This window comes from Pterocles gutturalis, unplaced genomic scaffold (assembly GCF_000699245.1).
Source record: "Pterocles gutturalis isolate BGI_N339 unplaced genomic scaffold, ASM69924v1 scaffold13448, whole genome shotgun sequence".
Taxonomy (NCBI): domain Eukaryota; kingdom Metazoa; phylum Chordata; class Aves; order Pterocliformes; family Pteroclidae; genus Pterocles; species Pterocles gutturalis.
Genome location: NW_010123213.1, coordinates 999 through 22952, shown reverse-complemented (window position 1 = coordinate 22952; position 21954 = coordinate 999). Strand labels below are relative to the sequence as shown.

The following is a 21954-nucleotide window of genomic DNA, read 5'->3' as shown; positions in this document are numbered from 1 at the left end:
ATCTTAATGTTCAAAAAAAGGAGGCTTCTGCCACTGACAGAAGCTCTTCAGCTTGGCAGAGATAAGAGGAAAGACTAAGTCCATGCCAGTATCAGCAGAAGTGCAGTTCAGCTTTTGAAATCCCCATATCAAGACTCAGACTACTGCTACTAGTAAATATTCCCACAGATATCCTGAAAACACTGGGAGTCTCAAGCACATCTCTTTGAACTATCCAGCACACAACCCTTCCCAAAGCAGTCTGGTTTAGAGCCATGGGATAGTCCACCATTGCATGATTATTCACTGGAGCATCAAACAGTTCAGGTGTATGTGTGTTTGAGGAATGAAAAGAGATTAAGAGATCTGTCCTCCCACAGCCAACCAAGCTGTATAATTCATCAAGAAAAGCACCAGTTAGGTTTCTTTTGACCGCACTGTGCCTATCAGAAGTTCATGTAGACCTCCCTGTTCTGACGGAAAGACGTAGTTTCCAGCCAGCATGTATGCCTAATATAAGTCCACTTGCTCTTTTGCTACCATGATTCTTTAACTCCTCCCTCCCCTCCTCCACCCATCATTGCCACCCCTAAACACTCAGCCTCCCAGCCTTCATTTTGCTGGTTAAACAAGAAAAGTTGTTGTATCTCTTCTTGTACCTTATGGCTTAATAGAGCTAGGGCTGTACTAACACCTGTTACAGTCTATTTTCTTTGAGCAGGGGATGATCAGAACCATCAGAGATACATATATCAGGATCAGAGATTAACTTCTCCAGAGCATTAATTCGTCCCTATCTTCAGTGAGAATACCTTATCAGAAACATCCCGCATTTACTTTTGATACCAGGATGCCATGACTGATATATACATATATACTGATGTATACATGTGGTCTTTCTTCAGTCTGCAATTTCCAATTTGCAAAAATAAATTCTTGTGCAATATGGTGAATCTGGAACAAAGAGCTTCATGTCTCTGGAGCCACTGTCCTCATTAAAGTTATCGAAATCACCATTGTACAATCTTCATCTTCTGCCGTATCAGCAGAAAATTATTTCTCGCCTGCCCTACGTGAGGTTTGTTATTCTGGTTAGCCTTCAATGTTCATACTGTATTTAAAGGAATATATTTCTTTAACCCACAAATTATCAATCTCATTTTGATCTGTCATAATTAAGAAACAATATTGCCTGACTCCACTACTGATTTCTGAAATCTACCCCTCTAATAGTGTATTTATGCACTCCAAAGAGAGTCTATGTCCTCATCTCTGGAAACTGCCTCGGTAGGAACTGAAGAAACCTCAGGGACAGACTTTTGGCCCGAGTAAGCACCATTTTGGTACAACCTGTGATGTTCACCAGAACCTCTGACCAAAAGTGCCCAGAACTCCAAGACAAAGAGATCTCAGTGCACGTCTGGCCTCTCATCCCTCCAGCTCACACCTTTCGGGAAATCTTTCAGGTTTTGTTTAATTTGTTTACTCATACAGAACCTAGACAGCCCTGTATTCTAAAAAAGTCTTGAAAAAATCATACATCAACCACAGAATGGGCAAAACTGCATCAGTGCACAAGGTCACTATCTCAAACTAAGCTTAGGGCTGTCAGAGATCATTACACTTCAAGAGCATATTTTCATTAAAGAAAAAAAGCAGCAACAGTCGCTCTTTTTTTTTTTTTTAACAAGGATCTTTATCCAAAATTCAAGCCATTACCCTAAGGAACAGTAAATACAGCAGCTCTCTGTTGGTGCAGAATGGTCTGTCCTTAGACTACCTGAGAATGATTAACAAAAGCTCTCTGAATAGTTATTTAATTTCTGAGACGGCTGTGTAACCTGCAGTGATAACTTACTTCTTCATCCTACAGGCTCATGGAAATCTTCCACCCTGGTTAAATTACCTGAGTGAAAAAGACCATTTCATCTGCTGATGATAACAAGTAAATAAAAAGCTTGCAATACTAAGATGAGCTCGGCCCTTTCAGCTATTTCACGTTGCCATCTAGTGACCATCTCTAGATGTTACACACGAGAGGTCCTGCCTGGTTGTGTTTAAATCTCCTGGCCTTATCGTGGATCACCAGGGAACCTCACACCTGCAACTCCATCCTGGCTGACAAACACTCAAACCAGTTTGTAACAGTGCTGGAGAGACATCTTTTCTATACATGCAGCACATCTGTATCTTCAGGAGAAACTGATACAGACCAAACGTTGTCTCCTAATCCATTGACCAAAACAGATTTTGTTTACTCTGCTTAAGGCTCTAAGTTAACAGTCATCTATAAAGAGAGGGATAATGGAAGAAATTACAGTGAGGGTAACTACTGGAAAACAGAAAATTTTCAGCCAACACTTACTCCATATTCAGATTTGAAAAATCAGCAGATAATCATTCAGTATGATCAACCTTGGCTGAAGAGCAGTTTTCCACAAGAGGAATAATACAGATACCCAAGACATTAAAAAGGGAAGGGGACAACAGTGGGCAACAATAAAAAAAAAATCACCAAGTGGAGAAAAACAATCAGGGAAAAGCCTTTCAGGATGAAAGCACACCAGAATACACTCAACGCGGAGAGCTTTGAAATATCTGCTAGAGCCAGCACTGGGCAGTCCGAGAGGCACTATTTGTGTGGTACTGGCTGTGGACCTGCATCACAGAATATATATAGAGGTAGATGATAATGATGATTTTTACTCTCTGGTCTACCTATGTCTGAATCAGATGGTGGCCAATGGAGATCACTGGAGTTCCGGAGACTCCAGATAGGCCACTCGAAAAATTTACTGCTAATCTAAAACCCTGCTGTGCTTGGGCAAACAGCAGGTCTAAATAGCTTCACAGGGAGAAAACCAAAGGAATCACTGACTTCTGTACTGCCCTCTGCCAAACCCTGGGTTGCTAGCACACAGCACTTTCTTTCAACAACAACAACAAAATTTAAAAGTCACTTAAAAACTGGAGTGAGAAAAGGCTGGGCAGTAACATTTTACTTTTGACCATTATGCATGGTTTAAAATATGCTGGAAGGAGTGAGAACTAGAAAGGCAAAATCATCAAAACAACAAAACTAGTGGCAAGTCCAAGTCATCAAAATGAAAAGACTCAGAGGAAAAGGCAGCAAGAGAGCATGATAGTAAAATGATATAGATAGAACAATGAAAAGTTGTTTACCTGATGTCTTGTTGTTCTTGACTATTTGACAAGGCAATTACTGTCAACATTTAGCACTTTTCTATGTCTTCCAGGAGACAAGGCCTAATTTTTCATCCTTTTGAGGAAGCTCATCTCACCAAAATGTCAAGAATAACTAATGAGCCTTTTGTGAACACTCAGCAGAAAATCCATTTATAGGGTCAGTTGCGCATGCACACAGCTCCTATGCAGGCTTCTAATTTGTTATCCTCCCCCGCCATAATTTGAGCACAAGTATTCTTCAGAAATAAATAAATACAAACCAAAGGCAAAATAACCTGTGGAAGAAAAATTATAATCAGTCTGCCTTTTTAACAAAGATGTACTGAAAAGATCTATAATTATCACCTGAGAAGATGCACACTGCCTGCAAAAGCGAGTACTTTGAAGAGGACAGCACAGCAACAGCTGCAAATATTTATGTTTCTAAGTACAAATTTCTCATTAAAAATTTTACCCATACACAGATCATGAGCTGGTGAAAGTGCATTGTCTATTTCCCTGACCTGGGGAAAGAAGCTAATTTAGAGCAGACTTCATGAGTTATCCTCCCTTCTCACTTTTTTCTGCTCCTCTGAACATGGTTCTGTTGCTAGCACTTTCAGTTCAACTTTTTGATGCATTTTGATACTGTAAGAGAAAGATTCAGAAAACTAGCAAGTGCTACTGGCTGAGTGTCTAATCCAAAATCTACAACAAAGATTGACTATATTGTTTCTTACTGTTTCTGAGCACAGAACACAGTAGAACTGTTTTTTCAACTGCACTTCAATCACTATTCACTTCCTTTCAAATTCTTATAACTGAGCGGGCTCTTTCTTTTAAGCTGATTTTTTGAACTAAGTCCATGATTTGGATTCAGCGACAACTAAAATGCAACCAGAAAATAAAGACCAGAACCCAAGTCTGCCTCCTCCCAGCTACGTATCTTAACCACTAATCCACAAACGCATGCTCTTGGGACAGAACTTTAAAGCTAACATACCATGTTAGGCAGCAACATTATCCCTTCTGTAAGTGTGATTAAAAAGAAATCAATCACACGAAACAGTACTTTGTAGGGAGTCTCCTACCATAGACCCATTCCATGAGCACTTGCAGAATCAAGCAGTCCACAAGCCAGAGGCAGAACAATTTCATTTCCTGTGCCTGCAACGGTTCGGACACCATTTAATACCTGAGCTGCTTCACTTGTCAACTCAAGGATAATCCCTAACACGTACAGAGGGATAGTGCAGACACTGGGGGAACTTCAGTCAAGGAAAGATACCCCTGTGTAAGTCAGAAACTTCCAGGGTTTAAGCAGTAGCTGTACAAAGCTCTTTGGGTCAGTATTTAGGATTCAAGGACCTGAATTTATTCTAAATCCAATCTCAAGCACATAACTTCCAACATGCACTTGGGCTTGTCCCTACCACCTCTCCATACAATGAGCCTTGAGCTGTAAGGGAGGTTCCTAAACCCTACGGGACCACTAGCACAGTAACTGTAGTCAAGAACTGCAGTAGGATCACTCAGTGGGAGAAGAAACTGGAACAATCCTGTAGCAACAGGAAAACAAAACCACTCACATGCGGAAGGTATTAATCTACAGCCAAGTCTGCAAAACTGCATGCCTCAAAATTGCTCCTCTTGCTCTAACAAGCCTGCTATGGAGATACAGTGATAGAGAATCTCTGAGACATCTTTTTTTTGTACCTGTGGTAGTGCTTTGCAGATTTTTACGGCCATCCAACAATACCCTTTTCTTTCTGTAATTGGCTCTGCTCAGTAATTCACAACCATTTTTGTTCTCTGCCTCTCTGGAGAGTTAAAAGGATTTAGACTTCAACTCAGGAGAGAAATTAAACCTCTAATTAGACCAGGTGTGTCTAGGATTGCATTCCCCAGGAAACCTAAATAATTCAACTTCATTTTACGAATTTACAAATCATTAGAATGCAAAACCTGTAAATAGGAATTAGTCAGAAGCTTAAAACCATATTGAAACACCAGGAATGAGTGCATGCTTCCCACGCTGAAAACATCCTGCAAAGCATTAAATTCCTGATCCAAAGCTCAGCAGAATTACTGAAAAGAAACCCACAGGGGTTTGGATCAAACCTGAAACCCTGCAGGCATACAGTGTTTAACCAGATAGAGCTGTTCTGGCTTGACAGAAACAGCTCAGGAGCTGCAGATTGGCTTACCCAATGAGCTTACCAATGTCCATGTAGAGGCTTTGCCTAAAGGATGAGAGCATGAATAAAGCTGGACCTGTGGTGCTAAGTGCCACTGGATACGAAACAGTCTGCCTGCAGGTCAGAGAAAATTAAAGCACAAAAGAATAAATTATTTGCTTAAGGTCACATAGGAGCATCAGAATTACTACACATGTCACCTGAATCCAGTTCTCGTGGTTCATCTCCTAACCCCAAGCTCTGCCTGCTGCATCGGAATGTTTTATGCTTCACCCAGTCTCTCTGGCTAACAGTACTGGTACAGGGAAAAACAGGGCTTCCTGAGATAAACAGACATCTAATTCACTCTTTGCAAGGAAAAAAAGGCCATCCTGATAGCTCTCCTGAGCAGACAGATCTGTGGAGAAAGGCTACCTATGTGCAAATCAAAGAGCCCTCAAAGGACGTGGCCACTCATATCTCAAAGCACACTCCTGCTAATCTGTAAGGATGAAACCTGCTCATGTTGGTCAGTTAAGCATCCACTGATTTTCCCAATCATGGAACAAATGCTGGCATGTCAGCAATTAAGAAAAAAAAAAAAATCCTTTTGAGGCATTAATCAACCAGAACATCTGCCGGGGAATTCAGGAAAGTAATGGACCATATTAAGGTTATTACACAAAAGGTTTAAAAGAGATACTATCTCTGCCTTATACTAGATCTACTAAAAGTTACACATGGGAAATAATTACATACAACATACACGTCCAAATGGGAATTAACTTTTCTAACACTGGTTCAGAGTATATACGATTTTCCCCAGGACCTGTCTCTACTCAACTTAGTCATAAATCAAATCTTCTCGATGGACAAAGCAGCCATAAGAGCTAGCAGGCATCTCCAAGCTTCAAAGCAAAGAAATACTAATGAAAGGTGACTTTGAGAATCACATTTTACTAACTTAAAAAGAAATTGCATAAGCAATCTGAAGTGAAGAACCACCTGTACTTGACTTAAAGAAGGACAATTAGAATTATACAAACTATAGGAAAAAAAATGTAACTATATCTGAATTGTTTCACTACATATATCTGATCTTTAGGAAACTTTTGTCAAGATGAATGCTCTCCCCCAGGTCTTGTAAATTCCCTTAAATCTAGAGGAACCTGATCGCAGGTGTAACCCTGTAGGGGCAATTCCTATATTTCTAAAGGACAGCAAAAGGAAAGATATCTTCTGAAGATAAAGAACAGAAATAGAAGTTTCCATCACAATGAACATTGTCTCATACAGTATTAGATCTCAAGCAATAGAATAAGCTAATTTCTTGACTAGATCTGCAGTCAGGCGATAATTTGGTCTTAAATTTCAGCCTGAAATATACTGTACTTTGTGACTTTGCTATGCAGGGTCTTCAGTAAAAAAATCAGTGTAAGTCAAACTTATTTTACAAGTAGCTAATGGAGGAATGACAGAGTGTAGGGTATAAACTTTTGCTTCCCACTGTAGCATGCACATAAGTATGAAAAACCTCACAGAAGGTGGATCTTGCCATGTCATACAGCAAACTGCAGGAAAATGTTTTAGAATAATCCAGATGAAGAAGGAGGAAAGTATGAACTCTTTGCTCCATTTTAGTTATATTGTAGTCTCACTTAAAGGTCTGAGAAGAGAGTTGATAGCTGCTGTGCCAAGTGCTCTGCACCTCAGCCTGTGAAATTGGAGTTTTTTTCCCCTCCATTCACTCTCATTAACTTTCTGTATTGTTCCATATGAAAGATGCTTATGTAAAATTACATATTACATTACCACACATCTCCATGTTTATCAGGTAAGAGGAATTATCAGCCCAGCAATACCCTGCACTGGCAGAGTGGCTCTTGACAAACTGGGGCCCAAAGGTGAATCCTAACTACAAACAATCTCTGTTAGAATGAGCATGGTTAAAACTCTGGATCTACATTTCTCAGCTGGTCACATTAACTAAAACAGGACAGACCAATTCCAGATATAAATATACCCACATTTTAAGGAATTCAACACTTGGACTCTTTTCCTATTTAGGGATCCAGGGCATTATCACTCACGTAACATTAAATCACAGGCAGACTGTGCTTTTGAAAACAGTACAACTTTGTTTCTATGGCTCAGCAACGTCTAGTATGTAGAACAAACAATATTTTGACAGGATATCATCAGGAACAAGAGGCATTGCTTCGCAACAAACCTGTGGCCTTCATCCTGCTACGGAAGGCCATCACTGGATCAGGAGCAGCAGTGACCACCTCCATCCCGAACCTGCCAGAGCAGCCGTAGCCCTCTGGGACAGCAGAGCCCAGAGCAAAGGTGAGAAGAAAAGGCAGTCTCAGCTTTAAAGAGGGCAGTCTCTGTGACCGTGTCCTGGAGGACTTTGGGGTCAACCCACCTTAGAAGCACTCACTTATCTGGAGGGAATATATTATCATCATTTGAGATCGAGGAGAGTGGTGGATGAAGGGTGAGTGAGATTACAGCTAATGCACTAAACCCAAACAGTCTCATAATATGAACACTCCTACAATGCAGGGCAAACTCCCGTGTGATCTATGGAGGACCGTAAACTAAGCTTGTTTTCACATGTTCTTCTGAATAGGGATTGATCCAAACAAGTGCTTTGTCTTAAAGCAGGGCCTTAAGTAGTAACCAACAGAAGTATTTATCAGGAAAAGGTAAAAATCATTTACTTTTTATTCAAAATGAACACTGTGGGCAAACTAGGTTCAGAGTATATCCTTCTACACAAGCTGAATTAGAATTTGTAGCAGAAAGTTGTGTAATATAATTAGTTAATTTTTAGCACCAATCTTTCAGCATCAATATAAGTCCTAAAATCCCCCTACAACTAAAATGTTGTCAAATTTCATTAGCAGTAAAACAAACAAAGAAAAAAATCTGTAAACTCAGTGCTGGGGATAGATAGACCGTTATTTAGCTGGTCAATAAACAGTAACTACAGCAGTTTCATTTTTTTGTTTGGGGATTAGTAGGACTGATAATGAGAAGTTTACAAGCATAATAATCCTGCACAAATTGTTTCTTAATGTATCTCTGTGTAAAAACAGCAGTAACTATGCTAATACATAGATATCCCTTGAAAACACACGCACAGTCTTCGAACCACACGTGGCTGCGGGTCAGAGGACGTCTTCAGTGGTGCAAATAAATAGATTATAAAGCGTTGATACCCCTGACTTTTTTTGCTACATTTTTAACTCACAGCCACCAACACACACTCCCTCCTCCCCCATTTTTTTCTCTTACTTGCTGTCTCCTTTTCCTCTTCTCCATCTTGCTTCTCCCTTTAGTTATCCCTTCAGCAGCTGCCTTATGGTGATTAACAAATCTTTGACACCTGGAGGTTGCAGCTGGAGGCTCACCTCTTCAGCAGGCCTTCCCTAGAGGATCAGAGGCAAGTGGGGCTTGTGTTGTTGAATACATTCTCTGGAAACAACAGTGGGAACAAAAAGGCACTTTAGAAGCCGAGCACTGTGATACTGATGTTCCCAGAGCTGCTGCATGCCTAGATTTTCATGTAATGGTGGCACACCTTGAAGCTCTTTAATCTCTTCTCTCCAGAAGAGCTGCAGAGACAGCACAGGTTTAGAAATGGTGTTGCAAACTGGAGATTACCCACCTGCTCTCCTTCTAGGCACTGGTGGCAAAGTGCCATCAAAAGCAAACAAAACACCTCTTTTCCTGTATTTTCTGTGCTGCTTTAGGTGTGTCCATGCTGACACAGAGCAGGTGGGACAAGGCAGCAGTAAAACTATACTGTGCTGTCTTACATGTGCCAGAACGGGTTTCTTCAGACGAGGGTTAGGATACAGCATAGACAAGTCCCAATGGGGGTGGAAAACTACAGTAGGAGAGTTGGACAAAAAAGGCACAAGTGGAACAGTACAGAATTTTTTAGCAACCCTCAGCTACCTTTTCGCACCATTAGTGTCAGAAACTTCTATTTTTGAACCTGCTCCAGCCTCCCTTCTTTACCATTTATGCCCCAGCAGTCCTGTTGCTTGTTCTGAGAGACATGGAGGTGATGGAGAACAGGGTCCTGCTTTCATAGCCAGCGAGTGTAGGACTGACAGGCAGAGGAGTTTGTCCTGATGAACGTTACTCTGAGAGCAGAAATTTCCACCTGACCTGGGGATCATACTGTTTTCATGCCCATATAACCACACGTTTTCATTCTCCCATGTCTAAACTTGCCAGAAACAGCAGATGGACATTCCCCAGCCTCCCTGAGGACCTCCAGCCTCCCGTCCCTGCCTGACACACACCCAGAAAATTGCTCTCTGCACTGGGCACAGCAGCAGCCGCCGTTTCCATTTGAGAAATACAGCACGATGCAGAATTCAGCGATTAATGTACTCTTGCAGAATACAAGAGATCAGCCATTTCCCTCCCTTCTCAAGTTTCGGTCCCTCACCTCCCATCTCTCAACAGCATGTATGTTGGCCCAGTCAATTTTATGTTCCCTCCATCTTGCCCAATTAGTTTTGATTGTTTTAAGCTGAAAGTGCAACAGCTTCAACAGGAGAGTGGCAAGTCCCCTTATATCACAGGAGCCTACAACCTGTCACTTCCATTCTGTCTTGGGAAACACCCATTTGATCCCTCTGGTTTCAGAAGAAATTAAATTCAGGAGTATGATCTCACCATAAAGTTGCCCCATAAAGACCAGACGGGGACAATGGCATCATCACTCCGGTTAAACAAGCACAGAGGGCCAGTCCCTGCTGTTTTTCTGTTTTGCAGGGTTGGGGGGAGCAGGGAAGGGGAGGAATCAATGTCTGACCTCAGGGCCCCTAGATATTGAAATCCCCTGGGGATCTACCTGAAGGAACCCAAGATGATATTTTAGGGAAACCAGCACAAAGAACAAATGAGAAGCCCAGTACATTCCTTGTATCCTGTAACCATGGACAGTACCTAGATGCTGAGATGCTGATGGCTTCATTCCCAGGACTATTGCCTTGAGAGGAGAAATGATGAAATTACATACAACTAAAGAGACTTTCCTGTCCCTCAGGATTTCCCCTGTAATTCAGCATCTCTCTCCTGTAATGGTGTGAAAATATATTGGGCTTTTTGTTTTTACTCTGCACAGAGAAATGGACTGTAACAATACAAACAGTAATCTGACATTTACAGGGCAGGATCATGTCATGTTTTCCTGAAGGGCATTTTGATAGGTCTTTTCACAGATTACTTTTGACTGAACCTGGTAATCAAACAGACAGAACGAAACTAATACTTACTGACTAAACCAGTGCCAGCCCCTCAGCAACCCCACTGTGTTCCCATGGCACAAAACAAGAGCACAATATGAATTCTCTCCTGTTCCTGTCAATAGAAAGGGACTTGGAGCATTTTCCAGTACACATGGGAGAGCACTTAAAAGGTCAAACTCATCCCCAGGAGACTGATGCCAATGCCACAACAGCAGTTGTTTCTAAGGACAGCATCTGAGAGCAGAATGTGTCACTGCTCTGCTCTTCTATTTAATTTCAGATAACATTTATGGTCCAAAGAATGAAAAAATAAGGGTAGGGGTTTTTTGCTGTGACAATGCCCACCATCCAGCTATGCTCTCTAAAGGTAAATGTAGGTCTAAGCTTTCTCCCCATCCCCAAATTAGCTCCTAATTAGAGAATTAATTGCATGACACTTATGCAAAACCTTCACAGGATAAACCAGAAAAAGATGGCTACAAAGGTATCAAGCATGTACCCCCATAAGATGGTTCACTCATATTTAAGGGGCCAAAAAAAAAATTCATTTTATTAATATACGGCCAATTATTCACAGCATCAGAATTAACATAATTCAAATTATAATGGATTTCTTCAAAAGGGGACTGCTATAGTACTTACATAAGGCTTTCTAAATGGGAAACAAAGCCAATTGCAAATTTCAGATGTCATTTTATGCAAATACGCTAGCTGTAGTGTTATGAAGAATTCCACTGTGAGCTGAATTGTCCACTTCTAATGCTATGAATAATTGCATACCCATTTATCTTTAATAACCTATTATTTATGTGCAATTTCTTTTGTCCTTCTAAATGCTATTAAGCCATTTAGACAAACCACCTACATGACAACTTACCAATTATCCTTATAAAAACTTGTATTGCTTCGGATTAGTTACACACATAATTAAATGCCAGGTAACTATTATGTTCATATAAGTAAGCAAAAGTCTGTGAACCCCAGGAATACAGTAATTCATTTAATTCTAAACAACCACTTCTAAAAGGGAGTGATTTATATATAATCACCTCTGAACACTCAGTTTTACCATTAAAAAGATTAGTGAGTGCATGTATCAATATTTAAATATGCAAATAGCAGCCACCATTTTCCAGACCACCCTCAAAACAAACTCATTCGCTGCTTTACTGTTCCAGTGCACTGCTATTGCAGCCACTTACACATGTGCCCAGCAGTACACCCATGAGCAGCCCCATGGCACCACACATTTACCCACCATGTTCACCTCGGGATACACCAACGTTGGATTTGGCCACTGCGCCACGGTTTGGCTCAGGGTTGGCCAGCTGGATCACTCAAGCCTGTTGCATCCATGCTGCGGGACTTGGCTTTCCTCTGGGCCACACTGCTGAGCACTGGTGTCGCTCAGAGGGGCTGCGCTCAGGCTCTCGGCCAGCACACAGGTCTGGGCTCCCCACCACGTTCAGCAGCAGTGGGGGAATGGCCGTTCCACCCGGCACAGTCACGCAGGCCAAGAGGCTGCCACTGTGCCACACGTACTTAGTGCCATATCCCATATCTGCCTGGGCAGAGCAAGGCAGCCCACCATTGCCAGCAGCATAGCAGAAGAGCACGACACCACCTGGTATCTCTGCCACCTTTATACTATAGACTCCAAGAATGCTCTGACTTCCTTTCCTCTCTTTAAGCTCACCATCAAATTGCTGCAGCATCTCAGTAGCTTCTGTGCCTGGGACACCACACCTGGCGCATGTTATTGTTATTCTGGAGCGTCTGTCACGCTGGCAAACAGCTTTGCATTTACATCAGTTAATAATGATACTTACTCTACTGCATTACGTAGTTGTCTTTCTATATTAATGCATTTTTCATCTCTTTCGGTGCCCTTGGGCTTTCAGCACACAATTCATTTGTGGCCAAAGCACTTGTATGGCCCTGTATTGTAAACCGTTCAAAACACTGGCAGTGAAAAATGCAACACAAGAGATCCCTAGAGGGCCTGTCCTCCACTGCACAGAAACTTTGAAATCACCCATGTATAAAATACACACTCTGTCTTCTGTGCTTCAGATTGCTTATTTAAAATGGCAACAGTGAGGGCACAGGGGCTGGAGAGCCATAAAACGGCCTGCAAAGGCAATTAAGTGCCACAGAGACATTCCCATTTGATAACCTCAGAAGATGGTTTATTGCCCTGTTTACTGCTCCACCATGAATCCCGTGCTCCACGGTACAACAGGCAGGCTGAGCAAGCCCCGGCGCTCGGACACATTTGTTGCTCTGCTGAGGGTCTGCAGCACACGCACGCGTCCCTCTGGCATCGCTGTGCAGTGGCTTTCCCAAGGCTTTTTGCTCCAAATTATAATCTCCAGCCATATGGGGAACACACTCATCAAACACATGCAGCCTTCAGAGCCGCCCTCCTTTCCACAGCTGCTTGTTTTGTGTGCTCCCGTTCCTCCACATCCTCCCACGCCATGTTTGTTCTCTCTGGTAAGACCACAGCCAGGGTTTACCGCTAGAAAATCCTCAGGAGGTCAGGATTTAGACAGCACGTGGGACCACGTTATACCACCACCCTTCCACCACAGCTCCCCCCAGGCAGGCTGGCACGAGAGGTCTGTCAGTCACCAGGAAGGGAACTCACTCCCCCATGTATTTTCCCCAGCCCGGTCTGAGAGCTGAACCGTATTTTTCAGACACAGGAGAACACCACCTCTCACCTTTAAAAGCAGGCCGAGTAGTGCTCGACAGCCCAACAGAGAAAACTCCTGTGGCGAAAGAGCTGGTGGGCTGCAGCAGCCATGGGAGATCCATCCTGCCCTCCCGCTGCCCCTGAGGCGAGCCCAGAGGGGCCTTCCCTCCACAACCTCCCCTCAGCGCGGCGAGGGCCCGGGCTCACAGCTAATGGGACACCCCCAGGCGTCACCACCCAATTTTGGAGGGACTGAGGTGTAGGGAGGCCCAGCCTCCACCGCTGCTTTGTGTCCTGCTCCAGTTAATGTCCTGTCCTCTTGAGGCAGGGCCGCCCTGTTTACTGGGGACACTCCACAGCCAGCCGTGCCCCAGCTCCTCGGGGCAGGGCAGAGGCCCCTCGGGCCCCCCTCACCCAATGCCATAAGGTCTCATCACTCTACAGCCTTGGTGCATGAAGTTTCTGTTTATATTTTGTCAGCCGGAAAGGCAGGTGACCAGAAATTTACATGTTGCAAGTGAGGACAAACACAGTGGCCTTCCAGGGGAAAACAAACAAACAAACAAAAAGAGGAAAAAAGAACAGTTTCCTAAACAAATAACAATCAGGGAAAAAAACAGGGTGGATTGTGCTGGGAGACCAGAAAAAAGAGAGGATTGTAGATGGCATACAGAATGAAAGAAGAGACTGGCGCGGTCACCTGCAGAAGTTATGCCGATCACTCTCTGTGCCTGAAGAAAAGAAATGAAGAGAGAATACAAGTGCTCCATTTTCATGGGGATTTTAGTTGGGGTTTTTTTATATTTCTGGGGACATGGCTAATGCCTAAGATTATCTTCTATTTATTTTTTTCCTCTGAATATAAATACACTGCCTACGGATATATCAGAAACACACAAAAATGAAGCAATGACTTATTTACCTGCTGGGGGAACGCTAATGAGCATTGTAGAAATGAAAATGGCTTCAGTGGCTTGTAAAACGCAAAACAGCAGGGAACTCGCCAGAGACCCCACAAGCATATGCCAATAAGCTCACATTACTGTGAGTACACAAGCCTCCCAAGACACCGGTTTCGAAGCCTCCTTTCATTCCCTGACAGCTCACGTTTTGAGCAAAGTCAAAGACTAATTTTCTATCTTCCTCAAGACTCTAAAGTTTTCACAGAAGCCAAACAATCATACAAAACCCCTTTGATTCAGATGCAAACTGAATATCTTATCAGCTAATACTTTATATTATCCAATCCACAAGTATTACAAAGTGCTATAGCAATACAGGACAATTGTATCTGCGACCATAAACATCTGAACATAAATAACATTTGAGCAGTGTTCTAGCAACGCACTCAGACACGGCACTGACAGTATGTTCTCATTCGTGATGCTGTTGTTCTCTGTTTCTCTCCTTTGCATCAATCCCAACAATACCAACATCCATAGCAATCACTGACCAGTCTCATTCCAACATTTCCAGTGTACATTGCCAAGCTCTGCAGCACGTCAAGAGTAAAACAAAAGGTGCTAATCCCCACCAGAGGTGATCATTCAGCCAAAATTCAGATTAAAGTGTTAGGACTTTAACAAAAAAAAAAAACCCCATTAAAATACAAGTTCAGACATTTGCCTTCGTAACAAGATTGCAATGACTGCATTTCATGTCCCCCTTCATTATAAATCCATTTGGCATCATTTCTAATAGCCAGCCTACACTCAAAAAAATTATTTTATGTTCCTGTGGATGTCATATGTGCCCTGTACTTTTACAGCACTTCGACTGTAATTCAACATTGATTATCTTTCCAATTAATGTACTGCATAATGCTGCAATATGAAATGCTCACATTTTGTAATGAGAAAATTGAGCTCAGTTCTGTCTGCTTTGATCCCATTTTACTTTTATTATAATTCAGTACCAGAACTCTTTTCCTTTTTGGTTGGGTTATTGACACCCTGAACACCCACAAGAGAGCCATCTCTCGCATACAAAAGATACATTTATGCTTCTCTTTTCCAAGATGACCTCCAATTTCTGTTTTTCAATATAATTTTAATATACTTTCCTGGCTTATGATTGTTACTGAACAGCTCATAAGGGAAATGGAGGTTACAAAAGTACTAATAGAGCAGCATTTACCAGTTACTCTAAATGTAGACATCATAAATACCTACAACTGCTGGGAAATGGTATGTGCAAAGCAGGTCACAAATAGAGAAAAAATGAAATCAAAACTGTGGTCAGGGAGTGAAAAAACCTCTTCTTTAGAAGCCAAATGATCCAACATGATTCCTTAAATATTGTGCCAAAAATACCACTTAAAGTTTTACTGCCGAGTACCATAATAAAAAGAAAATTAAAATAGGGAAAACATATATAAAGTCTAAAATATAGAAATGGAAAATATATATTCAAAATTTCTCCCTATATGTATGGCTAGTGATCTTCCACAATGAGGAATTGGATTTTTTCTGTTGGGTTCGAATCTTTTGTTTAGTTTAGCTGCTGTCAATAGCTGCAGTCACCGTGGGCTACTGGATTTGACCTTCAATGCCACCATCTCAAGCACCTCAGAGTGCTGTTCCATCCTGAATGTGCTTAAGTGCTTGAGGAAGCTACAGATTCTCCCTTTCTCCAGTGACATTATGTCTAGGTTTCTTCCCTGTTACCCCACCACATCATTTTTAACAGACCCGAACCTACAACACACAGAAAGCTGCAAAAAAATCAGTCACCCCTCACACTCACTAGTCTTATACTCAGTGTTCTTTAATGTTCATCATTAGCTGGCAGTTACTGAATGTGTGAATATGGATTGAGAAGAACTTGCAGATAAGGCTGAAGAAATTTAAGAACGTCACTTATAAAATATTCTCTCAGCTGAACAACCTCAGCTTAAATAACCTTGCTGGTCAAAAGGTGTACAAATTTAAGAGTAGCCTATTTAGCATCTTGAGATAGGACTTCCTCTTGAACTGCCCTGGAATACTTAATTGTAATCTTAAACTGAGAAATACGGTGGTTTAAGTGGACAGGCTGGCTATTACTGATCTACCAGTAATTCGGGCAACCTATTTTAATAGGAAGTAGTGCTCCTGTTTCAACATTATCCTCAAAAAATCACTTCTAACATACTGAATACATTTCCATTGATTTCAGCAGGTTTAACTACTGCACATAGATTCCACACAGGATTCCACCTGGTGACATGAAATAACAGCCAACTATCAGCGTTAAAAACCAAGTGAGGCCAAAGAACTACAGGTCATTTACAAGAATCCAGGGAAGTCAATGATACTAACTGCACGAGCAAGCATTGCTTGTGTAATTTGAGAGCAGAAACAGGTTTGCAAATTTTCAACATTTTTAAATCAGATATTGTCCTGGTTTCTGTTTTATTTCAAAAAAATAAATGAAAATCAGACTGGACATGAGTTTTTTCTCTAAAGGAGGTTCAGGCCTTGCAGTACACATCATATTTTAACTTTGCTCCCAGCTTAGTTCCTTCTAAGCACACTTTGCATTTGGTATCCATTTCCTGGTTCTGAGCTTCAGCAAAAAGATTTTTCCAGTCTCCAGCAACACCTGGAATATAAAGAAAAGTCAAATATTACCCTTAAATGTAAGGACCAAGCAGTATGTTTTAAAACCAAAAACTACCTTGTCTCCCTTATTATCATATTTCAGGATTATCCTTTTTTTCTTTTTTTTTTTTTCTTTTTTTTTTCTGCAAAAAAAGAATCTCTGACCCAAGAACACACTCATGGTTTGCCTTATATTTGGTGCCCTCAATAAAATGCGAAATAAAGTGATCATAGGAAACTATTGGTCTGCTTTCATAGCTTTTGGCATGTGTCTTGTACAGCTGCAGAAGACTATAAAAGATGACCAGCAGTTGTGAAACCAAACCACAAAGTTCAAAGATGTGGCTTGATCCATGGCTAAAAGACACAGGTCAGTCTGTGGAGTGTCTGGATTCCAGGTGTTGACTGAGGTTCTTAGGTAATCACAAGGGTTACTTAGAAAATCCAAGAAGAAAAATCTATGGAGGCACTCTGTAGACCAAGTGCCAGGCCACCTCCACTACTCACAGAAGCCAAAATAAAACTCCCAACCTTGACAATTATACAGAAAGATTAACTATCTACTGATCCAAATTCCTGTCTGCCCAAGATGCAGTGATACCATTCACCACCCTGAAAAATACAAACAAATTTACCTTTGTGGAAAATAATTGAGCCAACAACGCCATGTGTCTTCTGCACCTTATCCCTCACTGCCTGGAAAGTGGCCCTGTCTGCAATGGACTGGATCTGCTCTGCCCCTGGGGAGAAGCCAAAGAATACAGCTATCTGCTTTATTTACACTGGCAGTCAGGTTCTGAAAGCAACACGGTGAAAGGGAGACATGCAATATGCTTCCTCTGAAAAAGGAGTTACCCACTTGGGATGCACACTGCCATCATCTATGAACAATACATATTTTCCTTCACAGTATGTTTTCTGCACTACACTGGAGCTCAGGTTTTGTATAGGCAGACTCAACCTGTCACTAAAATCAACTTGATTCTGCTCTTTCAGAAACCTGTGCCTTTTGCTGTTAATTTCAGGAGATTTCAAGCAATGGGCTCACATGTTTTGCCTGTCAGGACACAGCATCTGCTTTACCTCTTTCAGGTCTTCATATATTATGATCATAGTATTATCATCCTCAATTTGCTTGTTCCAGGTGACTGCATGATCAAAATAGGATCCCCACCCAGCTGTAAAGAAGAGGAAAAAGCACCAGTGTGACCTTTTCTTACTGGGTACTTATTTCTCTCCAACTGAAGAACTGCCTTCTGTTGCCTGTTGGTTACATCAGTGCAAACAAACAGAACCGCCTGTCCTGTCCGTGGTACTGTCCTGTACAACAGAATGACAGAGGCTTCCTCTGGACTTTTGTAAGTAAATGGTTTCCAGACAGAAATACAAATTTCACTATGTGCCTCCCCTCTGTTACTATATTGTCATTTAAACATCTCTCAAAAGCCAAAGCCAGTCATCAGTCTAAATCTAAAATTTGGGTTACTAATGAGGTGTTTGGCCTCATGTGCTGAAACAGTAAAGACAACAAACTGTCATTTCATTTACCGCTTCAGATCTGTAGCATTTCCTCCATCACTAAGTGGCAGAATTTTGACCCAATGCCATTGTCAATCTGCCATGCAACTCCCCCACCCTTGCCTGGAAGAGCAAAATACCCAGAAGCAAAGCATCTTTTGGACATTCTCCCCATTCTGGCATTCAGCTGCCTCCTTTATCAAGGCGTATGGCCATCTGTAAACGAATTATGACACAGCTGTTTTCCCACTGGCCCTGTTTAGTTGTTTTTAATTTTTTTTTTCTGTTGCTTCTTCAGCCACATTCAGTAACTATAACAATACCTTTCCCATTCATGAACTCTGAGAGGAACTCATCCCAGGAGCTGTAACTGGGGATGCTTGGCACGTTGTTGTGGAAATGGAAAAATGAAACAGCTGTATCTTTAGGGTTTCGAAACAGCACTATTATCTGGAGTGGGAGAAAGAGGTCAGCAATTTTAGATCAATTACTTCCCCTGGCAACCAAAATGAGAGCATAACCAAACATTCTGCAACCAATAACATGCTAGGGGCTATAAAAGATTTTATTAGTTAGGGCATGGAGAACAAATTTATAATGTAATCATAATAAAGACCCTGTTATCACTTCTAAGATTTGCTTATGTCATGAAGCAATTGTAGAAAGAAGCAACTGGAAAAACTGTAATATTGCAATTGAATATAATCCCATAACTACCTAAGACCTGCGAAACTGTAAGGAGCCATTTCCCAACTCCCTGCTAGGAAAACCTCTGTTCGATTCTCCTTCAGAAAATCGCAGCTGTTACAATCATCTCTCATTTTTCAAAGCAAGGTAATAATGTTCTTGAAATCCTAAGAGACTGTAATCCTCAGAGAAGCGTAAACACTTCTGAAAACATGTTATACACATTACATTTTTTTGTTATACACATTATATTTTTTTTCCTGTCTCATACAGGAAAAAATACCAATGAAACACGGAAAAAATCTCCATCCCTTAACCAATTATTTCCTTCATCTGTGGTACATCTCCTGAGTGCTACGCATCCGTCATCATTCAGTGACCAAGTACCAGAAATATTAAAGTTTAACAGTGTGACTCTTTGCAAGGAGACAGACAATGTCCCAGAGATACTGCTGCCACATTCATTCTCACCACGGTCGTGCACAGAAAAGAGTACCATAAAAAATGAAAGCCATTTCTCAGCACTGCATCAGCACGATCTGTTCTTGTTTATGTCAACTACAGCACCCCTAAAGCTACTGTAAATTGGGAGGGAGGGAGGGCTAAGCCAGCCCAGGGATCATGAGACTCCCACTGTCTCCAAGTTGCTTTCCTCCAGTGCCACCTGCTTGGGTGCAAGAAAAGGATATGTCCCTGAAATTACTCTTGCATGCTGATACAGTCAGAGAGATGAGGCTCGTTCTTGGAAAGAGAAAAAAGCCCACCTTGGCTTTGTTCTTGAAAATAGACTTATGGAGGCAATCCTAATTCAGATGTGTTGCCAAAATCCTTGGAGATGGAATCTGCTTCATCCTCTTTAGAAATAAACAGAACCACAAGTGAGAACAGGTTTATTACAAGGTACAGCAATGATCTGTGAGTTGCTTGTGTGAAACAGCCCCTAATCAAAAGGCATTAGTCATCCAAGATTATCCTTTTTCCTCTCTCAGGAGAAATATCTTTACTTGCTGCATGACTTCATTTTAATAACTTGTGTGCGGGGGTGCAGGAAAGAGAAAACAACAGACTTTAAGTGGTTCCATAGTTTCTTTTCACTAACCTGATATTTATCTGGATCTCCACATTCAATAAATGCTAGTTCTGTGCTTACAGGTTTACTCTGGATAACTGTAAATATCAAATCACGTAAAAGCTGGATAAGCTAGCTCACGCCTGCACCAAGAAACCTAGAAAACAAAACAAAATGTACCAAAGGTTTATGTAAGATCTCAGAGCCTTATCATTACATGGCTTAATCCAGCATAATGGACAGTTACCAAGTGACACTAAAGCTCTCAGATCATTGAGAATAAACAAAATAATGTTTTCCAAAAGCTTCTTAGCTGTGACCTTCTTGTCTCACTTATAACTGGTATGTGGAAAGCAATGGGGGCAGAACTGACTCGATGATGCACTTACCATCTTATCAACATATTCATAAAACAGTCAGTGACAGACAACAGGAGCTCTCCTGTCTTTTGCAGAGAAACACCTGGGAAGGTTCTGGATAGGAGAAGGAAAGAATGAGCAAGGAGCTTCACTCATTCTGCTGAGGAAAGTGTCTGCCTCTCTCCACTGCCCTCTGTTAAGGACAAAATGGAGACATCTATTCAACGTCACTGCCAGTGCTTGTTCTCAGTTGTGCCTGTTGCTGTCTCCATTAAGTGCACACCAGAATAAGTGCTAGAAGAGCTGTTACCCACTGGACACCTGCATACCCCCCACCCTCACCCTTTGGAAGGGATCTTGCAGCAAAGCCTCCCCCACACCGTATCCTGTTCCAGCATGAGCCAGTGGCCAGCTCCTGGAGCTGTGCCGTGGTGCCTGTTTCCCCAAGGTTTACAGGAACCACATTTGCTCCACTGATGCTCTGCCGATTGCCCGCAGGACAGAGCGAGGGAACAGCTTGTTCACCTTGGCCCGCAGCACCCTCCCCGTGTCCCTGTGGGGAGGCGTTTGGAAGGCTGCCCACCGGGCCCACAGAGATGGAGCTGTGGAGCTGCCGCCGCCTCCTGCATGCTGCGAATCCCCTGTGAACGCAGCTGCCAGAGGCACTAACAGGGAACACACAATGCAGACATCTTTAACCTCATGCTTTTGGGGGAAAGTTATTCCCAGAAAGGAATAACTTCCACCCTATGTTATATAAAGCACATCAGGATGCTTGGATGGAAGCAGCTGATACATGCCATTTATACAGTGATGTGTATACAATGTGTGTACATCACACAATGTCTTATAATACATATATCACATTTATATACCACCCAATATCATATTTATACACAGGACATTGTATGATGTATATTATTTATATCACTCTCCCACTGACATACAGATCAGAGCCCAAAGCATTAAGTTTCCAAATCCACACCCCCATCTGCTCAGTATTAACTGCACATGCACAAATACAAATTTTATTAACAAAAAGCTACAAGAGAAAAACCTAAAATTCCTGGTCTCTAAATCCCCTACTGGCTTCTGAACTGTGCAACCCATCCCCAGGAAGCACTGCATCCCAGAGCACCATCATCCTTTACACCTCCCTCATCAATAGTTCTCTACATCAGAGCTTCCCTCTCTACTGCGCACATCAGAGTTGGGGGAAACCTTTTATACAGTAAGGCTCTACTGCAACTTAACCTTCACAATACTTAATAAGTAAAAGGGACAAGGATAATATCAAAGCTTTGAGACAAAGCTTTTGAAGGGTCTCCGTGCAAGTCCTTCATCAGGCACGTTCATGACCATCTAAACTTGGCAAATGCTAGCGCCATGAAATCCTTCCCTGGACCCACATTTTCTCTGACAAC

At 41.9% G+C, this 21954-nt stretch overlaps 1 protein-coding gene across 1 annotated transcript; it reads right to left on the bottom strand.

The window, feature by feature from the left end:
- Nucleotides 1-16767: 16767 nt before the first annotated feature.
- LOC104464952 (sulfotransferase 6B1-like) lies at nucleotides 16768-21195 on the bottom strand (the record flags this gene model as incomplete). Its single annotated transcript, XM_010077820.1, is given in 8 exon segments — nucleotides 16768-16898; nucleotides 17533-17674; nucleotides 17676-17693; nucleotides 17981-18075; nucleotides 18739-18865; nucleotides 19867-19956; nucleotides 20202-20328; nucleotides 20985-21195. Coding segments are annotated over 8 exon segments (941 nt in total), but the record flags the coding sequence as incomplete, so codon positions are not given.
- Nucleotides 21196-21954: the final 759 nt, after the last annotated feature.